The 26,314-nt window shown below is 51.3% G+C and overlaps 1 protein-coding gene across 1 annotated transcript; it reads left to right on the top strand.

Moving 5' to 3' along the window:
• Positions 1 to 13,459: 13,459 nt before the first annotated feature.
• LOC144590431 (tumor protein p63-regulated gene 1-like protein) lies at positions 13,460 to 20,347 on the top strand. Its single transcript, XM_078395047.1, has 5 exons — positions 13,460 to 13,796; positions 14,261 to 14,349; positions 15,136 to 15,312; positions 18,596 to 18,746; positions 20,108 to 20,347. The coding sequence occupies exons 1-5, from the start codon at positions 13,536 to 13,538 to the stop codon at positions 20,300 to 20,302; spliced, it is 873 nt and encodes a 290-aa protein (XP_078251173.1). The 5' UTR covers positions 13,460 to 13,535; the 3' UTR covers positions 20,303 to 20,347.
• The last annotated feature ends 5,967 nt before the right edge of the window (positions 20,348 to 26,314 follow it).

Below are 26,314 nucleotides of genomic sequence, written 5' to 3'. Positions count from 1 at the left end.
TGAACCTACAGACTCCGTAAAGACAGCACCCGTAGTTAGGATCGATTCCGAGTCTCCGGTGCTGCAAATGCTGTAAGGCTGCAACTATACCTTTTATTTTGAGACTAGGGCAAGGGTCTTGTGTAATCTATTGGAAAATGTTAGGCAGAATCCAATGCACAATCTCTCATTTCGCATGTTAACTTTCTGTTACTGCCCTTAACTTCCCTGCTTCTAAGAGCCTTCTAAGTTATTCAAACCTAAGAATTTATTTTGCAGACCACAGTGGAACTCTGTACATCTCCATCCCAGAGGGTTGCCGAGGTTAGATCTCAGGATTTTTTTTCCAAAGTAGTACTAAATTAAGTTTTGAAAGATTGTGGATTTAAGATTGCCTGGATCAAGTTGACTGGAGCAGGTCGTTTGAAGGAAAAGGAACATCTAGAAAGTGGGATGTTTTTAAGTGTGCTGACAAGGGCCAAGGACTTGCATGTTCCTGTTGGAGTGAAGGGCGAAGGTAAGTACGTTTGGATGACAAGAGAAATTGAGGCTCTGGTCAAAAATAAGGAGGAGGCATGGGGCAGGTATATGCAACTGGGAATTTTGGGAACAGAAGCGCACGCTAAAAAAGGAAATCTGGAGGGCAAAAAGGTAATAGGAGCGAGCTCTGGCCATTAACATTAAGGACAATACCAAGAGATTTTATGCACATTAACAGAAAAAGGGTAGCCAGAGAGAGAATGAGGCCCCTTTGGAATCAAAGGCACAGGAGATGGGCAAGATCTTCAATTAGTATTTTGCCTCTGTTTTTACCGTGGAAAACACATGAAGTCTTGTGACAGTCAACGGAAGTGGCTGAGACCAGTCAGTATCATGGTCATGGAGGTACAGAATCTCCAAATACGTATGACGTTATTGCAAATGAAACAAAGCTGGGTGACAGAGTGAGCTGCGAGGAGGATTCTATGAGGCTGCATAATGTGGATAAATGTGAAGTTATCCACTTTGGTGGCAAGAAAAGGAAGGCAGACTATTATCTGTATGGTTCCAGATTAGGAAAAGGGGAGGAGCAACGAGACCTGCCTGTGCTTGTACATCAGTCACTGAAAGTAAGCATGCAGGTACAGCAGGCAGTGAAGAAAGCTAATGGCATGTTGGCCTTTATGGCGAGAGGATTTGAGTATAGGAGCAACTGCCTACTGCAGTTGTACAGGGTCCTGGTGAGACTGCACCTGGAGTATTGTGTGCAATTTTGGTCTCCTAATTTAAGGAAGGACATTATTGCCATTGAGGGAGTACAGCGCAGGTTCATTCCCGGGATGGCAGGACTGACCTGATGAAAGAATGGGTCGACTAGGCTTGTATTCACTGGAATTTAGGATGAGAGGGGATCTTGTAGAAACATATGAAGTTTCTAAAGGATTGGACAGGCTAAATGCATGAAAAATGTTCCCGATATTGGGGGAGTCCAGAACCAGGGGTCCCAATTTAAAAATAAGGGGTTGTGATGAGTAGTGAATCAATGGAATTTTCTGCCACAGAAGGCAGTGGAGGGCAATTAACTGGTTGTTTTCAAGAGAGAGTTGGATTTACCTCTTTGGTCTAAAGGAATCAAGGGATATGGGAAAAAAGCAGAAATGGGGTACTGATTTTAGATGATCAGCCATGATCATATTGAATAGTGGTGCTGGCTTGAAGGCCGAATGGTCTACTCCTGCACCTATTTTTCTATGTTTCTAAGATAGAGCAATCTCCAGAGCCTGATCAGTTGTATCTGAGGAAACTAGGGAGGAAATTGCAGGTGCCCTGGATGCGATCTATGAGTCACGATTAAATACGGGTGACATGCCGCAGTTGGGGAGGGGGACTTAGTTCCTTGAAAATGGCGTCACATGTAGATAGGATGGTCAGGAAGGCTTTCAACACATTGGCCTTCATCAGTCAGAACATTGAGTATTAAAGTTGGGAGGTATTGTTACAGTTAAACAAGACATTGATGAGGCCACATTTAGTGGATTGTGTTCAGCTTTGGTCACCCTGTTATAGGAAAGATGTTGTTAAGCTAGAACAGGGGCAGAAAGGATTTACAAGGATGTTGCCTGGACTTGAGGGCCTGAGCTTTAGAGAGAGGTTTAGCTGGCTAGAACCTTATTCCTTGGCGCACTGAAGTATGAGAGGTGATCTTATAGAGCTGCATAAGATCATGAGCGGAATGGACAAGGTAAATGCACAGGTTTATGGTGAGGGGGGAACAATTAATAGGAACACAAGAGGCAGGTTGGGCCAAAGCACCTGTTTACGACACTATAGGAGTTCGTGAGATACATGTATAGGAAGGCTTCCGATAGCAATGGGCCAAATGTAGGAAAATAGGCCTAGCCCAAAATGGCATCCTAGTCAGCATTGACAAGTTGGCCCATAGGACCTGTTTCCATGCTGTATTGGATTATAAATCTACGGCGACAGAGTTACACCATAATGGTGTAGCCATTGAGAGCTTTTTGTATTATGCATGAAGCTCTTCAGAGAGAGTATGGTGAATTATCCTCCATGGAGGGTGGGAGAGGTGAAATCAGTGGAGACAAAGAAGCGGAATATTGATTTTTCAAAGATTGGGGATTTGAGAGCTACGAGCAGTACACACAGGAAAGGAATTGAGGTCTGCGGGAGATTAAACATGATCATATGAAGGAGAAAGATAAGCTACTCCTGCCTTTTTGGTGTTTTTATATGAAAGGATAGAGTGGCTTGTTGATTCCAGAGCAAAGGTTATCAGTCTATTGTAGACAGGACTGGAGGATTTAAAATCAGTTAAAGTGGATGATGATATCTCACTGGGAACCAAGGCCAGAGGGAACACATACACTCTCCCAGTCCCAGCTCCCTCTCATCTCAGCTTTGCTTGCATCTGTTGCTCAATGTTCCCTGTGGTTCTTGACCAGATGTTGTCTGTCTCTGACACGGCGAGTCTCAGCCCGTGAGCTTTCTGTAACAAATGCAACATCAGTCAAAGACATGATTGGGCAACTAGATCTAAATGCCAGAACTTTATTGGATGTTGGAATCAAATAGACATATTGTTCTAGAATCTGGAGTACAGCAACAGGCATTTCAGCCCAACTCATCCATTGTGACCAAGTTGCCTGATCTAGCTGGTCACACTTGCATGCACCGGCCCAATACTCCTCCAAATCTTTCCACTCCGTGTCCACATCCAAATAGGTTTTCAATGTTGTAATCGTACTCACCTCTGCAATGTTCCTCTGGCAACTTGTTCCCTCAAAAGCTCTTTAAATTTTCCCCTCTCACATTAAACAATGCTCCCAAGTTTCATACACTCCTTGCCTGGGGAAAAGCCTGTGCAGTTCACCTTATCGATGCCTCTTCTGATTTAATAAACCGGTACAAGATCACCTCTTGGATCCAACTCTCCACAGAAAACAGTCACCGCCAATCCATATTCCACAAACCCTCATCTCATAACATCTCATTAATCTATTTCTACCTTTTCCAGTTTACCGACACCCTTCCCTTAGAAGGGCAAGCAGAACTGAACATTTCTCCAGGTGTGGTCTCCCCAATGTCGTACATTAGAATAAGATTTCTTGGAGCAGAGCAGACCCAGATCACCTCAGGCAGTGCAGCATCTCCTGGAGCTTTACTAGGCAAGGAGTATACCGTGAATGACCCAGAGCTGGACATAGAAAGAGCCCATTCACACTCAATGTGGACCTATTGGGTTGTCCGTGCTCCCTCCACCGCCCCAGACTCATATAAGATCCCCCGTTCTGTCTTCCCCTCCCCAGTTCCAAACACACTCCAATTTAATATATTCCTTTATTTGTCCCACACCGGGGAAATTTACAATTCACCTTCCTCATGCACTCCTTCCCATCCATCCTCCCCATGCCCTCTCCCCGTCAACTTCCCCATGGTGCCCCTTCCCAGTACTCTTCCCCCACCACACTCCCCGTGCACCACCATACCCCCCGCCCCCTTCCCCATCGAATCTGCCCATGCCCATCCACCATCCCCTCCACCATCTACTCTCCCCATGCCTTCCTCACCGACTCCCGTCCACCTCTCCCCACTGCACTTCCCCTCCCCAACTGCCCTTCCTCATACTCGTCTCCAATGCCCCCTCACCATATACCTTCCCCACTGCCCCCTCCCCTCACTGCCGACCCTCCCCTGTACCCCTCTCCCCATCTATCCCATGCATCCCACCCTCCCCGTGCCCTCCTTCCATCTCCCCCTTCCACTCTCCGCCTCCCCTGTCCATCCACCGTCTACCCTCCTGCCCGGGCCCCGCAACCCCGTCTCCCCCACACCCCGCGCTCCCTCTGTCTCCCCCACAGCCCGCGCTCCCTCTGTCTCCCCCACACCCGCGCTCCCTCTGTCCCCCCCCCACACCCCGCGCTCCCTCTGTCTCCCCAACACACCGCGCTCCCTCTGTCTCCCCCGCGCCCCACGCTCCCTCTGTCTCCCCCACACCCCGCGCTCCCTCTGTCTCACCCACACCCCGCGCTCCCTCTGACTCCTCCTTGTGCGGCGGCGACGCTCCCTCCCTCGGGCGCTCCCTCCCTCGGGCGCTCCCTCCCTCGGGCGCTCCCTCCCTCGGGCGCTCCCTCCCTCGGGCGCTCCCTCCCTCGGGCGCTCCCTCCCTCGGCGACCTTTAAACCCAAAGGTACTAGAGGAACAAGTTGGACCACTCCGCAGAAATCGTCTCCACTGAAGTGAAGTTCGCAATAGTGACGTTACGTCCGCCATTTTAGTAAGCAAACCCGCCGTTCAGGCTGCCTCTCGCAGTGTAATCAGTGTTTTGGGGAGCAGTATGTGTGATAATATTATTAAAATGTAGAATACGTCTCATCTATCATTTCACAGACTTTTGTTATTTTTCTTTTTAAAGGTTTCTGCAGGTTTCTGCCTACTAAAATGGCGCCATGACATTCTACGGTTCTCGGGGTCGAGTGGTCCATCTTGTTCCTCTAGTATCTTTGGTTAAACCGTCTTCCGCGCGTGGCCAACTGACCCATGACGTCAACGCGGGAACAGCAGAGGCTGGTCATCGATTGCTCGGTACAAACGTCAATCAAGGAGGGGCGGGGCGAGAGAGTCTCCGCCCTCGGGGCAGGGCGAGAGTGAGGAGAGGCCAAAGATAACAGAGCGGAGCGAGGTGGACCACTCCGTCGGAATCGTTGCTTCTGAAGTGTGTTACGCAACGGAGCGGAACGTCCGCCATTTTAGTAAGCAGAAGTATTAACAGTAATAAAACAAAAGAAGAAGCATATCAATTAGCCAGAAAAAGTATCATACCAGAGGACTGGGAGAAATTCAGAGTCCAGCAGAGGAGGACAAAGAGCTTAATTAGGAAAGGGAAAATAGATTATGAGAGAAAACTGGCAGGGAACATAAAAACTGACTGCAAAAGCTTTTATAGATATGTGAAGAGAAAAAGACTAGTTAAGACAAATGTAGGTCCTTTGCAGTAGGAAACAGGTGCGTTGATCATAGGGAACAAGGAGACGGCAGACCAATTGAACAACTACTTTGGTTCTGTCTTCACTAGGGAAAACATAAACAATCTGCCGGAAATAGCAGGGGACCGGGGGTCTAACGAGGTGGAGGAACTGAGGGTAATCCAGGTTAGTCAGGAAGTGGTGTTAGGTGAATTAAATGGATTAAAGGCCGATAAATCCCCAGGGCCAGATAGGCTGCATCCCAGATGCATTAGTGATAATTTTTCAAAACTCTTTAGATTCTGGAGTAGTTCCTGAGGATTGGAGGATAGCTAATGTAATCCCACTTTTTAAAAAGGGAGGGAGAGAGAAAACGGGGAATTATAGACCAGTTAGCCTAACATCGATAGTGGGGAAAATGCTAGAGTCAGTTATTAAAGATGTGATAGCATCACATTTGGAAAGTGGTGAAATCATCGGACAAAGTCAGCATGGATTTATGAAAGGCAAATCTTGTCTGACGAATCTTATAGAATTTTTCGAGGATGTAACTAGTAGAGTGGATAAGGGAGAACCAGTCGATGTGTTATATCTGGACTTCCAGAAGGCCTTCGACAATGTCCCACATAGGAGATTGGTGTACAAACTTAAAGCACACGGTATTGCGTGTTCAGTGTTGAGGTGGATAGAGAATTGGTTGGCGGACAGGAAGCAAAGAGTAGGAATAAACAGGTCCTTTTCGGAATGGCAGGCAGTGACTAGTGGGGTACCTCAAGGCTCAGTGCTGGGACCCCAGTTATTTACAATATATATTAATGATTTGGACGAGGGAATTGAATGCAACATCTCTAAGTTTACGGATGACACGAAGCTGGGTTGCAGTGTTAGCTGCGAGGATGATGCTAGGAGGCTGCAGAGTGAATTGGATAGATTAGGAGAGTGGGCAAATGCATGGCAGATGCAATATAATGTGGATAAATGTGAGATTATCCACTTTGGCGGCAAGAACAATAAAGCAGAGTATTACCTGAATGGTGGCCAATTAGGAAAAGAGGAGATGCAACGTGACCTGGGTGTCATGGTGCACCAGTCATTGAAAGCAAGCGTGCAGGTGCAGCAGGCAGTGAAGAAAGTGAATGGTATGTTAGCATTCATAGCACGAGGATTTTAGTATAGGAGCAGGGAGGTTCTGCTGCAGTTGTACAGGGCCTTGGTGAGACCGCACCTGGAGTATTGTGTACAGTTTTGGTCTCCTAATCTGAGGAAAGACATTCTAGCCTTAGAGGGAGTACAGAGAAGGTTCACCAGATTGATCCCTGGGATGGCAGGACTTTCATATGAGAAAGACTGGATAGACTAGGCTTAAACTCGCTGGAATTTAGAAAACTGAGGGGGGATCTTATTGAAACATACAAAATTCTTAAGGGGTTGGAGAGGCTAGATGCGGGAAGATTGTTCCCGATGTTGGGGAAGTCCAGAACCAGGGGTCACAGCTTAAGGATAAGGGGAAGTCTTTTAGGACCGAGATGAGAAAACATTTCTTCACACAGAGAGTGGTGAGTCTGTGGAATTCTCTGCCACAGAAGGTAGTTGAGGCCAGTTCATTGGCTATATTTAAGAGGGAGTTAGATGTGGCCCTTGTGGCTAAAGGGACCAGGGGGTATGGAGAGAAGGCAGGTACAACTTACTGAGCTGGGTGATCAGCCATGATCATATTGAATGGCGGTGCAGGCTCGAAGGTCCGAATGGCCTACTCCTGCACCTATTTTCTATGTTTCTATGTTTCTAAAGCCGCCGCCCGTTCTGCCTCTCGCAGTGTAATCAGTGTTGTGGGGGAACAGTATGTGTGATGATACCATTAAAATGCAGAATATATCTCGTCTATTAATTCACATTTTTTTGTTATTTTTCTTTTTAAATGATTTCCCCCTGGTTAGTTTCTCTGATTTTATTCTTTCTGACTATTTCTGCCTATTTCCCACCGATCCTTCCTCCCCAGCCCCCTATTTTGTGCAGTTTCCCTTGTATTGCTCTAACACACTCTCTGCACAAATAACCATATAATAACCATATAACAATTACAGCACGGAAACAGGCCCGTTCGGCCCTACCAGTCCACGCCGACCACTTTCTCTGACTTAGACTCATCTACCTGCTCTCAGACCATAACCCTCCAATCCCCTCCCATCCATATACCTATCCAATTTACTCTTAAATAATAAAATCGAGCCTGCCTCCACCACTTCCACCGGAAGCTCATTCCACACAGCCACCACCCTCTGAGTAAAGAAGTTACCCCTCATGTTACCCCTAATCTTTTGTCCCTTAATTCTGAAGTTATGTCCCCTTGTTGGAATCTTCCCCACTCTCAAAGGGAAAAGCCTACCCACGTCAACTCTGTCCATCCCTCTTAAAATTTTAAAAACCTCTAATAAGTCCCCCCTCAACCTTCTACGCTCCAAAGAATAAAGACCCAACCTGTTCAACCTCTCTCTGTAGCTTAAGTGCTGAAACCCAGGCAACATTCTAGTAAATCTCCTCTGTACCCTCTCCATTTTGTCGACATCCTTCCTATAATTTGGCGACCAGAACTGCACACCATACTCCAGATTCGGCCTCACCAATGCCCTGTACAATTTCAACATTACATCCCAACTTCTATATTCGATGCTCTGATTTATAAAGGCAAGCATACCAAACGCCTTCTTCACCACCCTATCCACATGAGATTCCACCTTCAGGGAACAATGCACAGTTATTCCCAGATCCCTCTGTTCCACAGCATTCCTCAATTCCCTACCATTTACTCTGTACGTCCTATTTTGATTTGTCCTACCAAAATGCAGCACCTCACACTTATCAGCATTAAACTCCATCTGCCATCTTTCAGCCCACCCTTCCAAAAGGCCCAAGTCTCTCTGTAGACTTTGAAAATCTACTTCATTATTAACTACACCACCTATCTTAGTATCATCTGCATACTTACTAATCCAATTTGCCAATTATATATAGTTTGTGGGTGAGAGGCAAGATAGAGATAAATAGATCTCAAAGTTCCTTCTCATGGATCAGAAACAACTTTGATTTAAAGCAACACTCTATTTCTCTCTTCATCTTATTTTTCACATGATGTACATAAACTATAAAGACAATTTGACCTATGGTTTATGTATATGCATATATGTGTAAATATATGCATACACACACATATATATATATATATATATAATTTCTTTCTTATGATTTCCTCTATATATATATATATATAATCAGTCATGCACACACCTTTCGGAACATGGTTCTCCCTATCATGATCACTGTTCTCCCACATACATTTCATTTGGGCCTACCCATACACATTAACAATCAGTGACATCAAACTTATTTCCAGAAATCCTAATATTGTGAATAAAATAACAATGAACCCATGTCAAGATATTATTTTCATTCTTTTCCTTCTATATTAGTGTAATGCAATGTGATGAATACATACCTACACTGATACAGAAGTGCTAGCTTTAGACAGGAATAATGGACAGTGCATTCAGAAATATTGAGACCCCTTCACCTTTTCCACATTTTGCTACATTACAGCCTTGTTTTAAAATGGATTCAATTCGTTTTTTTAATAGAAACATAGAAAATAGGTGCAGGAGGAGGCCATTCGACCCTTCTAACAAGCACCGCCATTCATTGTGATCATCCACAATCAGTAACCTGTGCCCAACCTCTCCCCATATCCCTTGATTCCACGAGAACGATCTAACTCTCTCTTAAATTCATCCAGTGATTTGGCCTCCACTGCCCTCTGTGGCAGAGAATTCCTCAAATTCACAACTGTCAGGGTGAAAAAGTTCCTTCTCACCGTTTTAAATGGCCTCCCCTTTATTCTAAGACTGTGGCCCATGGTTCTAGATTCCCCCAACATTGGGAACATTTTTCCTGCATCTAGCTTGTACAGTCCTTTTACAATTTTACAATTTTATATGTCTCTACAAGATCCCCATCCTTCTAAACTCCCAGAGAGTACAAGCCTAGTCTTTTCAAACGTTCCTCATGTGACAGTCCCGCCATCCCAGGAATCGATCACGTGAACCTACACTGCACTGCCTCAATTACAAGGATGTCCTTCCTCAAATTATGTACACAAATTATGTCCCCCAAAACTGTACACAATACTCCAGATGTGGTCTTACCAAGGCCATATACAAGTGCAGAAGAACCTTTTTACTCCTGTACTGAAATCCTCTCGTTATGAAGGCCAACATGCCATTAGCTTTCTTCACTGCGTGCTGTACCTGCATGCCAACTTTCAGTGACTGGTGTACAAGATCACCCAGGTCATCAATGTTCACATTATACCCCATAGGTATGTAGGTTAATTGGCTGGGTAAATGTAAAAATTGTCCCTAGTGGGTGTAGGATAGTGTTAATGTACGGGGATCGTTGGGCGGCACGGACTTGGTGGGCCGAAAAGGCCTGTTTCCGGCTGTATATATATGATATGATATGATATGATAATAAAAAAACGAAGACTTCTCACATTCTTCTCTGCAGATCCTCTCAAGCTCTGTCAGGTTGGACAGGGAGCGTCGATGCACAACTATTTTCAGGTCCCTCCAGAGAAGTTCGATCGGATTCAAGTCCGGGCTCTGGCTGGGCCACTCAAGGACATTCACAGACTTGTCACACAGCCATTCCTGCATTGTTTTGGCTGTGTGCTTAGGGTCGTTCCTTTGTTCATCTTTCCCTCGATCCTGACTAGTCTCCCAGTTCCTGCCACTGAGAAACATCCCCACAGCATGATGCTGCCTCCACCATGCTTCACAGTAGGTATGGTATTGGCCAGGTGATGAGCGGTGCCGCTTGGCATTCAGGCCAAAGAGTTCAATCTTGGTTTCATTAGACCAGAGAATCTTGTTTCTCATGATCTGAGAGACCTTTAAGTTCCTTTTGGCAAACTCCAAGCGGGCTGTCATGTGCCTTTTACTGAGGAATGGCTTCCATCTGGCCACGCTACCATAAAGGCTGGATTAGTGGAGTGCTGCAGATATAGTTGTCCTTCTGGAAGGTTCTTCCTTCTTCACAGAGAAACCCTGGAGCTCTGTCAGAGTGACCATCGGGTTCTTGATCACCTCCCTGACCAAGGCCCTTCTGCCCCTATTACTCAGTTTGGCTGGGTGGCCAGCTCTATGAAAAGTCCTGGTGGTTCCAAATTTTTTCCATGTAAGAATGAGGGAGGCCACTGCACTCTATAGGACCTGCCATGCTGTGGAAATTGTTTTATAACCTTCCCCAGATCTGTGTCTCGACACAATCCTGTCACGGAGGTCTATGGACAATTCCTTCGTCTTCATGGCTTGGTTTTTGCTCGGACATCCAGTCAACTGTGGGACCTTATTTAGACAGGTGTACCTTTCCAAATCATTTCCAATCAATTTAGTTTACCATTGGTGGACTCCAATCAAGTTGTAGAAACATCTCAAGGATAATCAATGGAAACAGGATGAACATAAACTCAATTTTGAGTCTCATAGCAAAGGGTCTGAATACTTATGTAAATGTGATATTTCGGTTATTTATTTTTAATTACTTTGCAAAGATTTCTAAACACCTGTTATCACTTTTTTATTATGGGGTATTGTGTGTAGATTGATGATTAAAAAAATGATTTAATCCATTTTAAAATAAGGCTGTAACCTAGCAAAATGTGGAAAAAGTGAAGAAGTCTGAATACTTTCTGAATGCACTGTACATTGCTACCATAGTTTAGTTTTGAATTTAACATATAATTGAGGGGGTTGGTGCAATAATAACCCTCACTTTTGTGAAAAATGAGTTACATGCATTAACACGATCCTTATCCACCACCCTGCAACCTGTAAAATTTTCATATCTAAATTCAACCGATAAGTTGGTCAAATACCATAGGCACCTTGTTTAAATGTGAATATCTCATAACGATGCATTTGTGGGTTAGCAGTATATTGCACCAACACCCTCAATTTTAAATCATTCAAAAATGAACTTCATAAACATGGATAACACTTCTTATTTCTGTCATTCATGGTAAGATTTGCATCATTTTGTATGCGAGATATGCAGGGTTGCAGTGTTTCACAGCGAGAATATGCAAACTCCAGCCAGACGGTAGCCAAGATCAGGATCTACCACTGCGCCACTATGCCACCCTAAAACCAAAATCACAGCAAGTGCATATTCCATCTCCCTGGGGGGGGGGGGGGAGGAGGGTTAGAGAGAGACAGCGTTGAAACGTACCGAGAAGTGAATGGCCTTGACAGGGCGGATGTGGAGAGGATGTTGCCACTTGTGGGAGAGTCTAAGATCAGAGGCCACAGCCTCAGAATAAAAGGTCATGCATTCCTCTCCATCTATCCTCCTCAATGCCCACGCCCCGTTTACACTTCCCCATATCCCTCCCCCGAGTAATCTTTCCCTTCCCCGTGCCCAAATTCCCAGGGTACACTCCTGGTGCCCTTCCACCATACACCCTTCTCCACCTACTCTCCCCTTGCCCTTCCACCATTCCCCCTTCCCCATCTACTCTTCCCTTGCCCTTCCACCATGCGCCCCTCCCCATCTACTCTCCCCATGCCTTTCCTCCCCAACTCCCCTCCACCTTCTCTCACCGATTACACTTCCCCTCCCCAAGTCCCCTTCCCCATACTCCTCTCTCCTATGCCCCTCACCTAACCTATACCTAACCCAATGCCCCCTTCCCTCACTGTCTACCCCCCTGCATCAATCTCCCCATCTATCTGGTACCCGACCCTTCCTGTGCCAACCTACCATCTCCCCCTTACCCTCGCTGCCTCCCCCTCACCTCCTCCCCATTCCATCTACCATCTATCCTCCAGCCACTACCCCTCAACCACTTTTTTGCTATATTGTGTATAGAACTTTCTGGTGAATTATCGACACACACTCTTGAAAACTTTCTCTTTTACCATGACAATAATACATGCCAGCTAGAGAGTCAAGAGTGTTTCATTGCCATATGCCCCGAAACAGAAGAATGAAAATTCACCCATTCATTCTCTCCAGAGATGCTGCCTGTCCCGCTGGGATAAGCCAGCATTTTGTGTCTATCTTCAGTTTAAAACAACATTTGCACTGTAACACTGATACACACCACACCTCCCACTGTAACACTGATACACCCCTCACTGTAACACTGATACACCCCACACCCTCACTGTGACACTGATACACCCCACACCATCACTGTAACACTGATACACCCCACACTGTAACACTGATACACCCCACACCCTCACTGTAACACTGATACACCCCACACCCCTCACTTTAACACTGATACACCCCATCCCCTCATTCTAACACTGATACAACCCACACCATCACTGTAACACTGATACACCCCCACACCCTCACTGTAACACTGATACACCCCACACCCTCACTGTAACACTGATACACCCCACACCATCACTGTTACACTGATACACCCCACACCATCACTGTAACACTGATACACCCCACACCCCTCACTGTAACACTGATACACCCCACACCCTCACTGTAACACTGATACACCCCACACTGTAAGACTCTTGTATCAGTAACACATATTTTCTCTGTTGTTCTGCTCTGGGTTATTTCCCTGTTGAGTGTCGGCTGTTTCCTGGCAACTGGAACCTATTTTTCTACATTTCCGGTGGTTGGGTGTTGTGATCGAGGCTGCAGCCTCTCACCAGTTTCCTGGTTTATCTCAGCGGTGGAGTGTCGTCCTCAGTTGTTGTGTTACGGAGACCTGGCCACCCATGACCCTGTCCCTGAACCTGACCCTTGGCATCATCCTGACCCTGACCCTTCCTGCACCCTGACCCTGACTCCTCCCAAACCCCCTCCTGTCCCACATCCTGACCCTTCCTCACTCCTGACCCTGTGACCCTGACCATGTGACCCTGACCCACCCTGCCCCTGACTGCACGCACCCGTAGTTTGCTGCTTCGCTCCGGCCTGGACTGGAGCTGATCCCGTCCCGGAGCCCCGCCATTCCCTCACCGTCCCTTCCCCGATTCGGGAGGAGCAGGGGTTCCCCTGTCGGCCATGGGGGATCAGCTGGAGCCCAGCGTTCCCTCGCCGCAACTGGAACCCGACGCGACCTTTACCCCGGGGTCAGTAGAGCACCTGACCCCGGACCCAGGAGTGGAACAGTGCGTGACCTCTGCCCCGGGCTCGGGCGTGACCCCTGTAACCCCTGCTGACCTCTCCCGACTATATCCCCCTCTCCCGCGGGGGGAGTTCTCCCCCTCTGTCCTCCCCCCGTCCTCGGGCCAGAGCCACCGGGATGAATTCTTTGCTCTGCGGGTGAGTGTGGGCTGCGCGGTGGCTGGGAGATGGGTCTGGGATACTGCTGGGGATCTGGGCATCACCTCCTGGGGTCAGCGAGGGAAGGACAGGCCTGGTCTCTCCCCCTGATGGTTGTGGTCAGAGAGAGGTCAGAGGGTTCATCTATCCGTCTGTCTCACAGTGAAGGGTCACAGTCTCCGTCTCACCTCTCTCCCTAGTGGATGGAAATCATCTCTCTCTCCATCTCTCTCTCCCTCCCTCTCTCCAACGGCCTCTATTTCTCCCTCTCTCCCCAGTGGAGGGTCACAGTTTATTCTCTCCCAGCAGAGGGTTGCAGTCTCTGTCTCTCCCCAGTGGGGGGTCACAGTCCCTGTCTCTCCCCAATGGGGGTCACAGTCTCTCTCTCTCTCCCCAGTGGGGGTCACTGTCTCTCTCTCTCCCCAGTGGACATAAACCATCTCTCTCTCACTGTGTCTCCACAGCCAGGAGTGTTGCAAACAGCGATCAGCGAGACGGGGAGAACACTGGGGGATGAAGACGGCAAAGTGCAGGGAGCCTGGCTCCTCACAGAGTGAGAGGCCACGGATCAGTGGAGCGGCGGGGGGAGATGATAGGGAGGTGCGGATAGAGGGACAGAAAGGGGAAGAGGGGAGAGAGAGGGGAACGGGGGAGAGATAGGGGAACATGGGAGAGAGAGGTGAACATGGGAGAGAGAGGGGAACTGGGGAGGGAGAGAGAGGGGAACTGGTGAGAGAGAGAGGGGAACAGGAGAGAGAGGGGAATGGGGAGAGAGGGGAACTCTGGAGGGAAAGGGGAACATGGGAGAGAGAGGGGAACTGGGGAGAGAGGGGGAACTGCGGAGAGTGAAGAATGGGGAGAGAGAGGGGAACTGGGGAGAGAGAAGGGAACTGGAGAGAGAGAGGCAATTCTACAGCTTGACTGACCCCGGACCGACAGGCGCGGATGTTGGTCAGGGGTGAGGCTGTGGGTGAGGGAGGGGGGTGTGGGTGAGGGAGGGTGGGGGTGTGGGTGTGGGTAAGGGAGGGTGGGGTGTGGGTGATGGAGGGGGCTTGTGGGTAAGGGAAGGTGTGGGTGTGGGAGGGTGAGGCTGGAGGTTACGGGAGGGTGTGGATGAGGGAGGGTGGGGGTGTGGGTGAGGGAGGGTGAGGGTGTGGGTGAGGGAGGGTGGTGGTGTGGGTGAGGGAGGGGGGCTGTGGGTGAGGGAGGGTGAGTCTGTGTCGAGAGGGTGGGGGGGGGTGGGGAGAGGGTGGGGACGGACGTTCCCTTTGAAAAGCCCCGTTGCCAGGGAGCAGGAGTGAGTGAGTGAGAGCATCTCCCCGTCTCCTGCCCCACTCAGGGTGGACCACTGGAACCGGGAGAGTGAGAGACTGGTGCTGCTGACCCCACGAGTCCTGCTGGTGTCTCATTACGACTTTGTGGGCCTGTCCTGTCACCTGCTGCTGCGAATCCCCCTGCACTACATCGACAGCATCACTGTCGGCCCCTTCCACTTCTCCTCAACCTCCCTCAGCAGGTGAGTCAACACTGGGCGGCCATGGTGGAGCAACGCTAGATTTGCTGCCTGTGTGTGTGTGTGTCTCTCTCTCTCCCCTCTCTCTCTCCCCCTCTCTCACTCTCTCCCCCTCTCTCTCTCTCTCCCCCTCTCTCTCTCTCTCCGTCTCTCTCTCTCCCCCTCTCTCTCTCTCTCCCCTCTCTCTCCCCTCCCTCTCTCACCCAATCTCTCTCTCTCTCACTCTCTCTCACCCTCTCTCTCCCTCCCGTTCTCCCTCTCTCTCTCTCTCCCCCCTCTCTCTCCCCCTCTCTCTCTGTCTCCCTCTCTCTCTCCCCCCTCTCTCTCTCTCTCCTCACCTCTCTCTCTCCCACCCCCTACATATGGGTGCTGTCTGTATGGAGTTTGTACGTTCTCCTCGTCACCTGCGTGAGTTTTCTCCGGGATCTCTGGTTTCCTCCCACGCTCCAAAGACGTACAGGTTTATAAGCTAATTGTCTTGGTATATGTGTAAAAATTGTCCCTTGTGTGTGTAGGATAGTGGTTATGTGAGGGAAGTGCTGGTTGGCGCGGGCTCGATGGGCCGAAGGGCCTCTTTCTGCACTGTATCTCTAAACAAAACGAAACACTGGGCTCCCCACACCGTCCCCTCCCCCACCCTGGGGGAACCTCACCCCCCCTCCCCCACCCTGGGGGAACCTCACCCCCCTCCCCCACCCTGGGGGAACCCTCACCCAGTGCTAACATCACCATCCATTCCCCACCCCCCCCACTTCTGGACTCCCCTCACCCAGTCCCCCCACCCCCTAATATCCCACCCCCCACTTCTCACGCAGTCCCTGCACATCCACCCATGCACCAAACCCCTCCCCTCCACTCTCCACTCCGAGACAACTCTTACCCAGTCCCTACAGCCCCCCATATCCCGCCACCACCGCCACCCCCAACGCTCCACTCCTAGATCCCTCTCACCCAGTCCTACCCACCCCTCAATTCCCCACCTCCCACCCACTCTCCATTCCCTCTCACCCAGTCTATACACCTCCCCCCCCATATCTCACCCCCCACTCCTAGACCATCCTCACCCAGCACCAAACCACCCCATATCCCTCACCCAGCCCCACTACACCCATCCTCAGCCAGCCCAGACACATCCCATATCCCACTCTCTCCCACTCCAAGCCACCCCCACTCACCCCTGCCAACTTTTACACCCCCAACTCACCCACCCCCACTCCTGCAAACCCCCATACCAGTTCACCCGGCCTCCCTTTACCCCCTACACCTCTTCCCCACCCCCTGCACCCTCCATACCCCACACACCCTCCTTCCCACCCCCTCTCCTCAACATCCCTCAGCCCCTCCAACACCTACACCCCCATATCACACCCCCACTGCGAGACACCCCGACACACCCTCCCTCCCATCCCCCCACCCCCACCCACACGCCCTCACCCACACCCCTCACCCACAACCCCTCACCCACCTCCCCTCACCCACACACTCCCTCACCCACCCACCCCCTCACCCACAACCCCCACACACCCACCACCCTCACCCACAACCCACACCCCCTCACCCACACTCCCCTCACCGACACCCCCTCATCCACACCCCCTCACCCACATCCCCTCACCCACACACCCTCACCCCCCACCCACACTCCCCTCACCGACACCCCCTCACCCACCCCTCACCCACACACCCCCACACCCCCTCACCCCCCACCCACACGTCCCTTACTCACCCACACCCCCTCACCCACACCCCCCTCACCCACACCCCCTCACCCATACGCCCCCTCACCCAAACCCCCCACCCACACAGACTCACCAACAACCCCCTCATCCAGACCCTAAACTCACCCCCTCACCCACACCCCCCTCACCCACCTACTCTTCACCCACACATCCCCTCACCCACACAGACTTCACCCACCCCCCTCACCCACCCCCTCAACCACACACCATCACCCACCTACACCTCACCCACCTACACCTCACCCACCTACCCCTCACTCACACACACCCTCGCCCACCCCCCCTCACTCACCCATCACTCAGTCCCTGCCACAGATCAGGTTAGGGTGGGGAAGAAAGGTCTCAACCCGAAACGTCACCCATTCCTTCTCTCCCGAGATGCTGCCTGACCTGCTGAGTTACTCCAGCATTTTGTGAATAAATCGATTTGTACCAGCATCTGCAGTTATTCTCTTATAGGTTAGGGTGGGGAGTGTATGGGGACCCTTGGAGTGGGGAGGGGGTTTGGAGTATGGGGTGATCTGTGCGAGTTTGTGAGTGGGTGGGGGCTCAGTGTGGGGAGGGGGGGCGTGGAGTATGGGGGATAGGAGTAGGAGGGGTTGAGTGGGCAGAGGCTCAGTGTGGGGAGAGGGTGGCTGAGGGGATGAATGTGGGTGTCTGAGACTTGGGGTGTGAGGGAGGGTGGGATATGGGGGTGTTTCGGACTGGGGCTGGGTTATGTTGGGTGTAGACGTGGGAGCGTATGAGTGGGGGTGTCTCGGTGTGGGGAGTGGATGAGTGGTCAGTGGGTTATGGGGGTGTCTTGGAATGTGGAAGGGGTGCGGGTTTCTAATTGTTTGTGTGTGTGTGTGGTGTGTGTGCGCGTGCGTGCAGTGTGTGTGTGTGTGAGTGTGTGTGTGTGGTGTGTGTGCATGCACGTGTGTGTGTGCGTGTGGTGTGCGAGTGTGTGTGAGTGTGTGTGGTGTGTGTGTGCGTGCGTGCAGGTGTGAGTGTGCGTGTGTGCACGTGTAGGTGTGTGTATGCGTGTGCACGTGTGAGTGTGTGCGTGCGTGCACGTGTGAGTGTGTGTGAGTGCGTGTGCGTGTGTGTGCTTGCGTGCACGTGTGTGTGTGCGTGCGTGCACGTGTGTGTGTGTCGTGTGTGCGTGCGGGCACGTGTGTGGGCGTGTGTGTGGTGTGTGCGAGTGTGTGTGAGTGTGTGTGTGGTGTGTGTGTGCGTGCGTGCACGTATGGTGTCTGTGTGTGCGTGCGTGCAGGTGTGTGTGTGTGTGTGTGTGTGTGGTGTGTGTGCGTGCGTGCACGTGTGTGTGCGTGTGTGCACGTGTAAGTGTGTGTATGTGTGTGAGTGTGTGGGCACGTGTGTGTGTGTGCGCACACGCGTGAGTGTGTGCGTGCGTGCACGTGTGAGTGTGTGTGTGAGTGTGTGTGTGCTTGCGTGCACGTGTGTGTGCGTGCGTGCACGTGTGTGTGTGTGTGTGTGTGTGTGCGTGTGTGTGTGTGTGTGAGTGTGAGCGGGTGTGAACTCACCGCCCTGTCCTTTGAGCCCAGGCGCTGTGGGCTGGGGCTGCGGCTGGGATGGGACAAACTGGGGGAGCCGTCGTTCCGTTCCCGCTGGAACCCCTTGGCTCAGGATCTGCCATCCGTCATCCTGATAGAACACCCCGGGGTAGAGAGCGGGCACATGTCACCCCCCTGCACGGTGAGTGGGGAGACTGGGAGGGGGGGGGGGGCGAGACGCTGGGGGGGGGGGGTGGTACGGGAGACTGTGGTGGGAGGCACTGGTGGGGAAACTGTGGGGTGATGGGAGACCGTGGGGGGGGGAGAGACTGTGGGGGTGAGGGGAGACTGGGGAGGAGACTGTGGGGGTGACACTGGGGGGGGGGGGGAGACTGTGGGTGAGGGGAGACTGGGGAGGAGATTGTGGGGGTGACATTGGGGGGGGGAGGAGACTGTGGGGGGAGACTAGGGAGGAGACTGTGGGGGGGGGGAGACTGTGGGGGGGGACATGTACCTGTGATTCTCTCTACCTGTGCCTGTGTGTGTGTGTATGTCTGTGTGAGTGTCTGTGGTCTCGCATCTCCCAGCAAGTGGGTGTGTGTGTGTGTACATGCCCCACTCCACTGTCCATGTGTATGTACATGTGTGTGCATGCATTTGTGTGTAGGTGTGGTGTACTTTGGTGTGTGCATGTACATCCCCCTCTCCAGTCTCTCTTCGTGTGTGTGTGTGTGTGTGTGTGTGTGTGTCCATGCTGCTGTCTCACTCCACCTCTCCCTGTATCTCTCCCCATGGTGCTGTCTCATTCCCCATCTCCCTGTATCTCTCCCCGTGCTCCTGTCTCACTCCCCCTCGCCCCTGTATCTCCCTGTGCTGCTGTCTCACTCCCCTCTCCCCTGTATCTCTCCCCGTGCTGCTGTCTCACTCCCCCTCTCCCCTGTATCTTTCCCTCTCTCCCCTGTCTCACTCCCCTCTCCCCTGTATCTCTCCCCGTGCTGCTGTCTCACTCCCCCTCTCCCCTGTATCTCTCCCCGTGCTGCTGTCTCATTCCCCCTCTCCCCGTTTCTCTCCCCATGCTGCTGTCTCTCTCCCCCTCTCCCCTGTATCTCTCCCCGTTCTCCTGTCTCACTCCCCCTCTCTCCTGTATCTCTCCCCGTGCTGCTGTCTCACTCCATCTCTCCCCTGTATCTCTCCCCGTGCTGCTGTCTCACTCCCCCTCTCCCCTGTATCTCTCCCCATGCTGCTGTCTCACTCCCCCTCTCCCCTGTATCTCTCCCCATGCTGCTGTCTCACTCCCCCTCTCCCCTGTATCTTTCCCCCTCTCCCCTGTCTCACTCCCCCTCTCCCCTGTATCTCTCCCCGTGCTGCTGTCTCACTCCCTCTCTCCCCTGTATCTCTCCCCGTGCTGCTGTCTCACTCCCCCTCTCCCCTGTATCTTTCCCCCTCTCCCCTGTCTCACTCCCCCTCTCCCCTGTATCTCTCCCCGTGCTGCTGTCTCACTCCCTCTCTCCCCTGTATCTCTCCCCGCGCTGCTGTCTCACTCCCCCTCTCTCCTGCCCACAGTTGGGGTCTTTCCGCACGGAGCTGACCCGGGGGGTGGGGATGGCCCACCGGGAGCAGCCCCTCGCCGGCCGAGCCAACGGGCCGCTGCTGCTGGAGAAACCCATCCAGATGGGGACGGTCTTGGGCCTGGTGTCTGCCCTCAGCAACTGGGCGCAGCTGGGCTACGCCAAACCTCGCCGCCTGCTCGCCTTCTAGTGGAGCCGTGAGCTGGCAGCGTGGGAGCCAGCAGCCCGCAGCCAACACCCACAAACACTGATCCAAGCCTCACCATTCCAGCGGCCACAATGGCAGAGGGGTGGCGGCAGAGACACGGAGGGGGGGGGGGGGGAGGGAGGAAGGAAGAGCGTGTGTCGGGATCAGCAGACCACTGATAGAAACAAAATAAATACATCAAAGCCTGAAAGTTCCAGCATCAGTGATGGGAGGGGGAAGGAGGGGAGAGGGGGAAGAAGAGGGGGGAGGGGCAGGGAGGAAGGTTTTTTACGAGGATGTTACCAGGACTAGAGGGTGTGAGCGTTGAGTAGGTTGGGACTCTATTCCTTGGAGTGCTGGAGGATGTGGTGTGATCTTATTAAGGTGTACAAAATAATGAGAGGAATAGATCGGGTCGAGTCTCTTGCCCAGAGTAGGTGAATCGAGGACTAGAGGACATAGGTTTAAGATGAAGGGGAAAATATTTAATAGGAATCTGAGGGGTAACTTTTCACACAGAGGGTGGTGGGTGTATGGAACGATTTCCCAGAGGAAGTAGTTGAGGCTGGGACTATCCCAACATTTAACAATCAGTTAGCCAGGTACATCGATAGGACAGGTTTGGAGGAATACGGGCCAAACACGGGCAGGTGGGCCTAGTGGAGCTGGGACATGTCGGCCAGTGTGGGCAAGTTAGGCCGAGGGGCCTGCTTCCACTGTGACTGGTAGCCACAAAATATATTCATCAAAGCATCATTGAAGGGAGACGGAAGGAGGTGGGAGGGGAAAGAGAGAGGGGAATGTAGGATACGGGGAGGGTGGCGTTGGGAGTGGGAGAGAGGGAGAACCCGAGAGGCAGGGTTAGCCGGGGAGAGAGGTGGCTGTGGGAGGGGGAGAGAGGGGTAGTGTGGGAGAGGAGGAGAGGGCGGGCTGGATAGAAGGAGACAGGGAAAGCGGCAGTGGTGAAGGATTGGAGTGAGATGGCAGTGTGTGAGAGGGAAAAAAAGGGGAGGACAGGAGAATGGGGTCAGAGGGGAAGGAGGGAGTCTGAGGGGAAGGAGGGAGTCTGAGGAGAGGGAGGGAGTCTGAGGGGAGGGAGGAAGTCTGAGGGGAGGGGGGTGTCTGAGGGGAGGGAGGGAGTCTGAGGGGAGGGAGGGTGTTTGAGGGGAGGGAGGGAGTCTGAGGGAAGGGAGGGAGTCTGAGGGGAGGGAGGTGTCTGAGGGGAGGGAGGGAGTCTGAGGTGAGGGAGGGAGTCTGAGGGGAGGGAGGGAGTCTGAGGGGAGGGAGGGAGTCTGAGGGGATGGAGAGTGTCTGAGGGGAGGGAGGGAGTCTGAGGGGAGGGAGGGTGTCTGCGGGGAGGGATGGAGTCTGAAGGGAGGGAGGGAGTCTGAGGGGAGTGGGGGAGTCTGAGGGGAGGGAGGGAGTCTGAGGGGAGGGAGGGAGTCTGAGGGAAGGAGGGAATCTGAGGGGAGGGAGGGAGTCTGAGGGGAGGGATGGTGTCTGAGGGTAGGGAGGGAGTCTGAGGGGAGGGAGGGAGTCTGAGGGGAGGGAGAGAGTCTGAGGGGAGGGAGGGAGTCTGAGGGAAGGGAGGGAGTCTGAGTGGAGGGAGGGTGTCTGAGGGGAGGGAGGGAGTCTGAGGGGGGGTGGAGTCTGAGGGGATGGGGGGCTCAGGGCGTCAGCACACCTGAAGGTTGCTGCACAATCAGTTCCTGCCTCACATTTATTGCTCAGCACAAATGACCAAAGTTGGTCACCTATTTACCTCTTGCCACCGTCGAGATTGGAGTGATATTTCCAAACGTGGTGACTGTAGAAATGCCAGCTTAGATTTAACGTATCCCTGCTACCTCTGAGAGCTCGTTCCGTACGCGCATCGCCCTCTGAATGTAAAGTCTTCCCATCAGGTTGCTTGTAAATCTTGTCCCTCTCACCTGAAACCCGTGACCTCTGTTTTTTGATTCCCCGTCCTGGGTAAAAGACTCTGTGCATTCATCCGATCTGCCACTACACGCCTTTATAAGCACCACTCAGCTTACTGCTCTCCAAGGAATAAAGTCCTCATCTCTCCCCATATCTGGGCCCATATAAGGAAATACACAGACAAGGTCATAGGGTTATAAGTGATACGAGTTAAATTAGGCCATTCGGCCCATCCATTCTACTCCGTCATTCCATCGTGGCTGATCTATCTCTCCCTGTCAACCCCATTCTCCTGGCTTCTCCCCGGAACCTCTGACACCCGTACTAATCAAAAATCTGCCCGAATAATAACATCTCTGCCTTAATAATATCCACTGACGGCCTCCACAGCATTCTGTGGAAGAGTTTCACAGATTCATCACCGGTGAAGGAGAAAATAAATTTCTCCTTATCTCCTTCCAAAAGGAATGTTCTTAATTCTGAGGCTATGACCTCTAATGGTAGAACCGAGCACTAGTGGAAACATCCTCTCCACATCCATCCAAGCCTTTCACTATACTTTATGTTTCAAGAAGTCGTCGTCGTCCCCTCCCCCATTCTACCATACTCCAGAGAGCACAGGTCCAGTGCAGACATACGTTGGTCAAAGGTTAACCTACTCATTCCTGGGATCATTCTTGTAAACCTCCTCTGGAACCTCTCCAGAGCCAGCATTTCCTTCCTCATATATGGTGCCCAAAATTGCTCACAATATTCCCAAATGCTGCCTTCCAAATGCCTAATAGAGCCTCAGCATTTCATCCCTGTTTTTGTATTTCAGGCCTCTTGAAATAAATGCCAGCATTGAGCTTCTTTACCACCGATTTGACTTGCAGATTAACTTTTTGGGAATCTTGCACAAGCACTCCCAACTCTATTTTCATCTCTGATTTCTGGATTCTCTCCCCATGTAGCAAATAGTCCACGCCTTGTTCCTACGACCAAAATGCATGACGCCACACTTTGCTACAATGGGGGTTAACCACAAATGAACTGTTGGACAAATGTGAGGAAAAAGTGAGGAGTGGGCACAGGAGAGAGAACACAATAAAACACCTGGTATCATATCGCAGACCCTATCACTGGCCGGACATCTGCAATACAGGAGTCTCAGATGACATCCGTCTAGGGAGAAAAAAAGTAATGTCAGAAGTAAATCATCTTATCAAAGTTCGTTCCATATACCCAGCACCCTCTTTGTGTCAAGCCTTCCCTTCAGGTTCCTTCTAAATCTTGCCGCTCTCACCTTAAACCGGAGGTGTTATTTTTGATTCTTCATCCTGGGTAAACGACTCTGCAATCATCCTATCTATTCGTCTCATGATTTTACACACCTTCATATCATCACCCCTCAGCTTCCTTCACTCCAGGAAATAAAGTCCTCACCTCTTCCAACAGCTCGGACACATAAGAAAAGAGTAACACACTCCGGCTGTAACTACTGACGATGATACCACATGTGGAGAAAGGTGCAGAGACTGAACCCAGAGTCATAGTCGTATAGCAGAGAAACTGGCCCAGCAACTCTCTGTGTCAATGCTATCCAAATACTGAATCACATTTACGAGCACTTGGTCCACAGTGTATTATGCCTTGGCCCTCTCTCTTTCAAAGAAGGCGATCCTTATCTTTGAAGCGATGTAGAGTCAGAAGTCGAGATTCAGCCTTCCATCAAGTGGCTTTGAAACGACCAACAATTGACCAGATCCTCTCCTCTGTGCAGTTGGGAAGAACAACAAGTGAATCGTTGATATATGGGAATTTGCAAGGATAGACATGCAAAGCATTAAACAACGGGTATGTGGATGATTACGTTCGGATCAGAAGAGCAGAATGAGAATCCACCTCGGAGTGACTAAATGTGATGTTCTTTACACTCGCAGATATACCTGAATCTCGAGTACCGTCCACCCCAGAAAACGGTGGTGCGCATTCATTCATTATAAACAGGGTTGGATGAAGTTCCTTGTGGACAAGAGGGAACTGAAGACTAATGTGACCAGGAATGGGAATGAACTTAACACCAGGTTCAGTTTGGTAATTGTGTGAATAAAGGTGTGAACAGGCGTGAGCTTGTCACTGTGCGTTGAAGCTGTGTGTACCTTTGTCCACAGTGGGGGGGGGGGGAGGGGTATCCAGGACCCATGAATGTGCTCCACCGTCTGCTACTGCTTCCTGGGCTCTATGCCCCTGGACCACAGTCATTGATGATAGGTCACACCATTGTTTTTTTTTGGTTTAAAGATATAGCGCGGAAACAGGCCCTTCGGCCCCACCTAGTCTGCACCGACCAGCGATCCCCGCACGTTAACGCTATCCTACACACAAATCAGCTACAATGTTTACGATTATACCAAGCCGACAAACCTGTACGTCTTTGGAATGTGGGAGGAAACCGAAGATCTCGGAGAAAACCCACGCGGTCACGGGGAGAACGTATAAACTCCACACAGACAGCACCCGTGGTCAGGATGGAACACGGGTCTCTGGCGCTTCAAGCACTGTGAGGCAGCAATTCTACCGCTGCGACATAATGGCGCCCTCCATAATAAGTCTTAACATCGGCGCCCTGCAAGGATGATCTCTCGGTCCCCTACGATAATCCCTTTGCACTCTCTCTGATTTCGTCCGCAGGTTTGCTGTCGACACCACTGTGATGGGTCGGCTCTGGAAAAATGATGAGGCGGTGTTCAGGAAAGAGACAGTGAACTTTACTGACATTGTGTGTCACAACAATAACCTACCACCTAATGTCATCAAGACGAATGGAGTAGTTATTAAACTCCGGTAGCATGGCGGAGTGCATGCGTAAATCAGGATCAATGGTGCAGAAGTGGAAATAGTTGATCCATCCTTCCGGGTCATCAGCTTCTCCTCCCTCCCTCCCCTTCACCTTCCGCTCCTCCCTCCCTACCCATCACCCTCCCCTCCCCGTCACCCTCTTCTCCTGCCACCCTCCCCTTCACCCTCCTCTCTTCCCTCCCAATCCTTCACCCTCCCCTCCCCGGCACCCTCCTCTCCACCCTACATCCCTCCCTCCCTCTTCCCCTTCTTCCCCCCTCCCTCCCACATTCCCCTCTCCCTCCCTCCATCCCTCCCGCCCTCCCTCCCTCCCTCCATCCCACATTCCCCTGTCCATCTCTCCCTCCCTCCCTCCCTCTTCCACCCCTCCGTCTTCCTCCCCCTGGGTGATCCTCCTGCCTTCCTACCCTCCAATCCCCCCCACTCCCTCCCTTCATGTGAGCCTCCTCCTCCCTCTCTGCTCCCTATTCCATCCCAGTGAGTGTCTGAGATACAGAACGGTGCGGAGGGAGATTCACTCTGTATATGTGTGTGTGCGTACATGTGTGTGCGTGTGCATGCGTATGCGTGTAACACTGAGTTCATTCGTTTGAAGGAACAAGCAACATCCCCCCCACCCCCTTTCGCATCAAGGAATGACAACTGAATGTAACGATAAATACTTTTATTACTGTTAACAATGCAAGTTACCAGTATTATTATTAACACTATACAAAAAGAAAGCAAACAATTAATACATATTAGCAGCTAAACTGAAAGATGTTTGTATTCTCAGCTTCTCCATTGCCAAGCTTATCTGGTGTTTATAGATCGAAGTGATGGAGCCGGGTCTCCAAGTACTGAAACCAATTGCAATGGATTGCAACCGGATAATTTGTTTTACAGTTTCTTTAAGCACGGGTGTCTGTTTTGGAGTGGGGCGGTGGAAGATGGCAGGTTTCCTCTTTGTGTATTCAAGCGTGGTGGAGCTGTCATCTACTGGCCTTGGAACTGGAGCGCTCTCGATGCTGCTCTCCCCGATAGTTGTTGCGTCTGTGTCGGGCACAGTCCCTGCTAGTTGCTCCACGCTGTCACCTTGCTTACCAGGCTGCAGCATTGCCTCGGCAGAATGTTCTTTCGCTTCTCTCATCTGCCTCAGTTCTGCAACAGGATAATGGACACCAAATGACAGAGAGCCTTTCTCAGGCTAATCCTCTGCCATTACCTTTGATGATCCTGCCACCTCCTGAGGCAGTTTTACCTCGTCTCCACCAG

The sequence above is a fragment of the Rhinoraja longicauda genome, unplaced genomic scaffold (assembly GCF_053455715.1).
Source record: "Rhinoraja longicauda isolate Sanriku21f unplaced genomic scaffold, sRhiLon1.1 Scf000186, whole genome shotgun sequence".
Classification (NCBI taxonomy): domain Eukaryota; kingdom Metazoa; phylum Chordata; class Chondrichthyes; order Rajiformes; family Arhynchobatidae; genus Rhinoraja; species Rhinoraja longicauda.
Note: the sequence above shows the minus strand (reverse complement) of the source record. Positions and strands in the feature narration are given on the sequence as shown.